The sequence below is a fragment of the Notothenia rossii genome (genome assembly GCF_949606895.1).
Source record: "Notothenia rossii genome assembly, contig: scaffold_532, whole genome shotgun sequence".
Classification (NCBI taxonomy): Eukaryota; Metazoa; Chordata; class Actinopteri; order Perciformes; family Nototheniidae; genus Notothenia; species Notothenia rossii.
Genome location: NW_027639434.1, coordinates 12,501 through 19,875, shown reverse-complemented (window position 1 = coordinate 19,875; position 7,375 = coordinate 12,501). Strand labels below are relative to the sequence as shown.

The window sequence follows — 7,375 nt, the reverse complement described above, 5'->3', positions numbered from 1 at the left end:
TATTTAGTTGTGTACAAACCTAGAATAAGTGATGATGAGAAAGAACTTGATATCTTAGCACTTGTTAAACAAATAAAATGTCAGATTTCACACCACATAAATAACAACATAAAATGAGACACAACAAATGCTTGTAAATCTAGTAAAAAAGTGAAAATTATATAAATACAACAAAAATATTACTTTTTAAATTTGGCCTGATTTGACTTTACCTTTTTATTCTTGTTTCTTTTGGATGGCAATTCAGAAATCTACTCATGTGTCATAATCAATTCAATTCAATTCAATTCAAAGGGGCTTTATTGGCATGAAAGTTAAATTAAACAATGTTGCCAAAGCATCACAATACAAAATAATTAACAACATTAACATACATTTCAAATGTTTACATATTATTGATGATATATATATACAGTGATACAATTACATTTCATTAATCCCTACTTCCTGTCTGTGTCTCCTTCCTCACCCGTAGAGTTTGGGAGGCGGTTGCCATGGAGCCTGCATGGCGACAGCAGGGAAGGGGGCGTGGCCGAGGTCAGGAGGGAGGTAGGCCCCGCCCCCAAGAAAAAGAGAGGGAGAGGCCAGGGGCAGGAGGAGGAGGAAGAGGAGGAGGAGGAAGAGGAGGAGGAGGGAAGATGAAGAACGCTGCGACACCTGAGCCTCCACAAAGTGAGAAAACTATAAAATAGTAATAATTAAAATAAAAGAAGCGTTCCTATTGGCTGACTCACACTGTGTTTGATTGACAGGTGCGACGGTCCAATCAAAGTTTGAGGAGATCAAGAAGGCCAACCAAGCTGCTGCTCAGCGATTGGTGGAGCTCAGTTCCTCCTCAGAGGATGAAGATGATGATGATGAAGGAGTGGAGGTGGATAATAAAGATGGAAAGAGAGGGAAGATCATGGCCTCCACCTTCACCACCTACACCGACCAGACAGGTGAGACTCACACCTGGAGGCTGCTGAATGCAGTGCATTAGTTACTGCATACCCTGAAGATCATTTAAATACACTGTTATTTTTTACACCCAAAATATGTTTTGTTTGAATACCACTAGTCATTTATATGTCTTCAATAATACTTTTTATTTATTCATTTTAATACCTTGACCATATTTATAATTAAATGATTTTATATAAGTATGTTTTTTTTGTGGATATTTTTATTTTAATACCAATATTATTCTTGTCTCTTTTGAAACATTTTATTTCATTTGAACCCTAACCACTAGTAATTCTGTTTGATAGAAATATAACTTCTGTATAAATGTCTCTACAGGAGGCGATGCGTCGGCCCTCCTCCGGACCGGTCAATACGTCAACGATCTGTTTCAATCAGGAGCTCTGACCTGTTTGATCTGCATCGCCTCCGTGAAGAGGGTCCAAGCTGTGAGACTCACACACACACACACACACACACTCACTCACTCACTCACTCACTCACTCACTCACTCACTCACTCACACACACACACATGTTTCTTTGTTGTTTTTTTTCAAATTAAATTGAATATATTGAAATCTCCAATATCAACTTAAGAGCTTGTGCCTCTTCGGGGGTTGCTAACACTTATCCATACACGTTATCGTTTACTTTCTCCGTCTTTATATGTAGATATTACTTTTCTCCGTTAATCCCCGTCACGTTGTTTCCATAGCAACATCAACTTCCTGTCAACTGCGCCAACTCTCCTTCAAAATAAAAGCATGTCCATAAATAGGAAGCCAAGCCAAATTACACTTAAGACGTATACAACTGCAACGAAAGTAACAAACACAATGCGATATCCTTTTGAATTTCAAAGAACACAAATCGGGTTGTATACATTAACAAATAACTATAAAACAACAATACTGTAGAAGGACAAAATGAATGCCGTGAATAAACCGAAATACACGTGTTGAAGCGGTTTGCTGCTGATAACTACCCCCCCCCCCCCCCCCCCCTTCCCCTCCGCGCGGGCCGAATATTCGCTGCCGAATATCCGGAGCCCGACATTTTTTATTCGGGACAGCCCTAATACACACACACACACACACACACACACACACACACACACACACACACACACACACACACACACACACACACACACACACACACACACACACACACACACACACACACACACACACTCACACTCACACTCACACTCACACTCACACATGCTAATCTTTATTCATAATTACCTGTGTGTGTGTGTGCAGGTGTGGAGCTGCAGCAGCTGTTTCTCTCTCTTCCACCTGCCGTGCATCCAGAAGTGGGCGAGAGACTCCGTCTTCCTCGTCTCCTCCGTCACCGACGAAGACTTCGGGCAGAAGCAGCACCCCTGGCCCTGGTGAGGAAAACAAGCGCACCTTTTAAAAAATATAAATCCCATAATATGTACTTTATTTAGTAAATAATCATTTCCTCTCCGCAGCCCAAAGTGTCGAGCAGAGTATCAGCCGAGCGAGACGCCCAACAGGTACACTGAAACACCTGTTACTACTCTGTACAAGTACACAGAAACACCTGTTACTACTCTGTACAATTACACAGAAACACCTGTTACTACTCTGTACAAGTACACAGAAACACCTGTTACTACTCTGTACAAGTACACATAAACACCTGTTACTACTCTGTACAAGTACACAGAAACACCTGTTACTACTCTGTACAAGTACACATAAATAAACACCTGTTATTACCCTGTACAAGTACAGGCTGCCAGCAGAGGGCGCCACACTCCACTTTCTCTAAAAACACATTAAACACACAGCTGGGTCTTTTCAGAGTCAGACTGAACATGTAGAGATGGGGACATTTAATCCAGGGTGTGTGTTGTGTTCAGGTACATGTGTTACTGTGGAAAACAGCAGGACCCTCCCCCTGGTTTATTAATGTGTGTGTATGTTGTGTTCAGGTACATGTGTTACTGTGGGAAACAGCAGGACCCTCCCCCTGACCCCTGGTTGGCTCCTCACTCTTGCGGCTCCGTGTGTCAGAAAGACATCAAACCTTCCTGTGGACACACCTGTCTGCTGCTCTGTCACCCAGGTAACACACACACACACACACACACACACACACACACACACACACACACACACACACACACACACACACACACACACACACACACGCTCACACATATAATGTGTAATAATAATAATACATGGGATTTTTATTGTGCTTTTCCTAATGCATTAATTTTATATTTCATACAAGGTATAGTTGTGTAGATGTAACTTGTGTGTGTGTGTGTGTGTGTGTTTCCAGGTCCCTGTCCTCCATGTCCAAAGATGGTTTCTGTTTCCTGTTTATGCGGCAAAGCTAAGCCCCTCCCCCGTCGCTGTAGCAACAAGGTATGAATTTTACGCATATATAAATAACATAAAAAACTAAATGAAATATAAATATGTTTTTCATGTGTGTGTATCTGCAGGCGTGGTCGTGTCAGAAGCAATGCAACAAGCTGCTGCCCTGCAGACAACACACCTGCACACACACCTGCCACACAGGTAAACACACACACTGTTGCACTGTTGGAGATTTTCATCGACATAACTACTCTGTAGCTATGTTCGTATGACAAATAAAGATCCTTGAACACACACACACACACACACACACACACACACACACACACACACACACACACACACACACACACACACACACACACACACACACACACACACACACACACACACACACACACACACACACACACACACACACACACAAATAGTGCTGCGTACCGGTACGCCGAACCGGTACTGGACTTGTAAAAAGTTTCGGTTCAAGTCCAGTTAAAACCGGAACGTCAGGAACCGGTACTTACGTATATTCTCCTTTGTGTTCTAAACCATCTAAAACCTTCCATAGATCGAGAAATTTGCGCTGAGAAAAGACGAAAAACATTGTTTTGGCTTCTGATATGGCGGCCATTACTGAGCTCACGAAGTCTCGCAAAATATCGCAACTGCTCGCGAGATCTGTGTGACGTCAAGGGAAGCTGGCTTAGACATAGTGGACACTGACAGCGTTGGATGCTGGTTGCCATATTTGGTAGTGTAGCTAAGCTAACTCCTTTGTATGTATGGTGATATAGTGTCTGCCGAAAGAGCAACACTTCACCCAGACAATGTCAATATGCTGTTGTTCTTGAACAAGAACACATAGACTTGTACTCTTGCATATTGAGTCTTGTATGTACATCACTATGTATGTAGTTGTGTTGTGTAGTTAGTAACACATGTAGAGTTCTAGAAAAGACATGGTGTAGACACAAGTTGGAAGGGGGCACAATAAACCTGACGAGTTTGAATTTGAGTTGATTATGAGTTTATTTTCAATTGATAATTAGCTCACAATAAGTTCACTTTAGTTACTCACACAACTTGACACAAGTCCGGACTTATAAGTCCGGACCTGAACCTGAACCTCTGGACTTGAGTCCGGACCTGAACCTGAATGTGAGTCCAGGTACACACCACTACACACACACACACACACACACACACACACACACACACACACACACACACACACACACACACACACACACACACACACACACACACACACACACACACACACACACACACACACACACACACACACACACACACACACACACACACACACACACACACACACATATTAATATTCTCAGTTAGCAATCACGTGTGTGTGTGTGTGTGTGTGTGTGTGTGTGTGTGTGTGTGTGTGTGTGTGTGTGTGTGTGTGTGTGTGTGTGTGTGTGTGTGTGTGTGTGTGTGTGTGTGTGTGTGTGTGTGTGTGTGTGTGTGTGTGTGTGTGTGTGTGTGTGTGTGTGTGTGTGTGTGTGTGTGTGTGTGTGTGTGTGTGTGTGTGTGTGTGTGTGTGTGTGTGTGTGTGTGTGTGTCAGAGTGCTCCCCCTGTCCCCGGGTCAGTGTTCAGAGGTGTGTGTGTGGCAGAGAGGAAACAGAGAGACCGTGTGCCAGCCCAACGTGGAACTGCAAGCAGGTAAACCACAACAACAACAACACACTCATTGTTGTTTATTATTAAATATATCATTATTAGCAAAACTCTGAAAGAAAAACTGTACGGTATTTAAGGTCGTCTTGTTGCCCCCTCCCCTGGATGAAGGAATGTGTGTGTGTCAAAGTAAACCATAATGGGACACACACACATTTAAAATTTGAATCTTTAGGAGAGCTTGTTGTTTATTAAATAGCTTGTTGACATTAGCAGCTAGCTATTAGCATCCTGTTAACAGAGGTACATTATGATGCGGTCAGGCTCTACTCTCTAATGAGTATCAGTATCACAACTTTTTACCTGAAAATGTTACCTGTCTTTTCAACAGGTGTGTGGCTCCGCCCTCTCCTGTGGGAATCACACCTGTGAGGTTCTGTGTCACACTGGAAGATGTCCTCCTTGTCCTCGCTCCGTCAGCAGGTCCTGTCCCTGTGGAAAGACCAGTGAGAGACACACACACACACACACACACACACACACACACACACACACACACACACACACACACACACACACACACACACACATATAGCGATGTTCTTTCCCTAAATAAATCAAATAATCTGTGTGTGTGTGTGTGTGTGTGTGTGTGTGTGTGTGTGTGTGTGTGTGTGTGTGTGTGTGTGTGTGTGTGTGTGTGTGTGTGTGTGTGTGTGTGTGTGTGTGTGTGTGTGTGTGTGTGTGTGTGTGTGTGTGTGTGTGTGTGTGTGTGTGTGTGTGTGTGTGTGTGTGTGTATAGAGTCCACTCTCCCCTGTACAGAGGAAGTATTGCCGTGCGGCGACACATGTGACCGCCGTCTCTCCTGCGGGAAACACACCTGCTCTATGAGGTGCCATCGGGGGGGCTGTGAGACCTGCAGACAGGTACACACACACACACACACACACACACACACACACATACTGAACACACTCTGACCTGTGTGTATTTGTGTCAGGAAGTGGAGAAGGAGTGCAGGTGTGGAAAATACAGGAAGTTGATGCCATGTCACAGAGACTTCCTGTGTGACTCAAAGTGTCCGAAAACCAGGAGCTGCCAGAGGCACCAGTGCAGGAGAAAGGTCAGTGAACGCATCACCTATATGAACTCTACAGTAGAGGGTCAGTGAACGCACCATCACCTACATTAACTCTACGGTAGAGGGTCAGTGAACGCACCACCACCTATATTAACTCTACAGTAGAGGGTCAGTGAACGCATCACCTATATTAACTCTACAGTAGAGGGTCAGTGAACGCACCATCACCTATATGAACTCTACAGTAGAGGGTCAGTGAAAGCACCATCACCTATATTAAGTCTACAGCAGAGGTTCATTGAACGCACCATCACTTGTATTAACTCTACAGCAGAGGGTCAGTGAACGCACCATCACCTATATTAACTCTACAGTAGAGGGTCAGTGAACGCACCATCACCTATATGAACTCTACACTAGAGGGTCAGTGAACTCACCATCACCTATATGAACTCTACAGTAGAGGGTCAGTGAACGCACCATCACCTATATGAACTCTACACTAGAGGGTCAGTGAACGCACCATCACCTATATTAACTCTACAGTAGAGGGTCATTGAACGCACCATCACCTATATTAACTCTACAGAGGGTCAGTGAACGCACCATCACCTATATGAACTCTACAGTAGAGGGTCAGTGAACGCACCATCACCTATATTAACTCTACAGTAGAGGGTCATTGAACGCACCATCACCTATATTAACTCTACAGAGGGTCAGTGAACGCACCATCACCTATATGAACTCTACAGTAGAGGGTCATTGAACGCACCATCACCTATATTAACTCTACAGAGGGTCAGTGAACGCACCATCACCTATATGAACTCTACAGTAGAGGGTCAGTGAAAGCACCATCACCTATATTAACTCTACAGTAGAGGGTCAGTGAACGCACCATCACCTATATGAACTCTACAGTAGAGGGTCAGTGTACGCACCATCACCTATATTAAGTCTACAGTAGAGGGTCAGCGAAAGCACCATCACCTATATTAACTCTACAGCAGAGGGTCATTGAACGCACCATCACCTATATGTGACCTGCTCTATCGAAATCAGTCGCATTGACCCGAAGACACATTTTGAGTTGCATACACTGTTGGAAAGAGGATATTCCTAGCTTTCTAATGATATCAGGATTGTTTTTGTACTCCAAATATTAAGCAAAATATGTCACATTATATAATGACTGTCACCGAGTCATCATTTTGAGAAAAAGGCCTTCAAAGTTTCCCCTTCTCTGGAATCCATCGATCTGATTGGTTATTAGCAAATGATCAAAATACTACGGAGGGAAGATATTTTCGTTTGGATTACTGGTCTGGGAGAAGCTCG

General features: G+C 43.6%; 1 protein-coding gene across 1 annotated transcript in view; it reads left to right on the top strand.

Annotated features, from left to right (window-relative positions):
• The first annotated feature begins 479 nt into the window (after positions 1-479).
• The window catches only part of nfxl1 (nuclear transcription factor, X-box binding-like 1), a 17,231-nt gene continuing 10,335 nt past the window's right edge, over positions 480-7,375 (top strand). The window contains exons 1-12 of the mRNA XM_079696228.1: positions 480-672; positions 753-941; positions 1,282-1,391; positions 2,210-2,340; positions 2,425-2,469; positions 2,911-3,044; positions 3,267-3,352; positions 3,433-3,508; positions 4,900-4,997; positions 5,344-5,458; positions 5,755-5,879; positions 5,954-6,076. Of these exons, the coding sequence (XP_079552354.1) occupies positions 495-672; positions 753-941; positions 1,282-1,391; positions 2,210-2,340; positions 2,425-2,469; positions 2,911-3,044; positions 3,267-3,352; positions 3,433-3,508; positions 4,900-4,997; positions 5,344-5,458; positions 5,755-5,879; positions 5,954-6,076 (1,410 nt within the window). The 5' untranslated portion in view covers positions 480-494. The remainder of the gene's footprint in view (positions 673-752; positions 942-1,281; positions 1,392-2,209; positions 2,341-2,424; positions 2,470-2,910; positions 3,045-3,266; positions 3,353-3,432; positions 3,509-4,899; positions 4,998-5,343; positions 5,459-5,754; positions 5,880-5,953; positions 6,077-7,375) is intronic.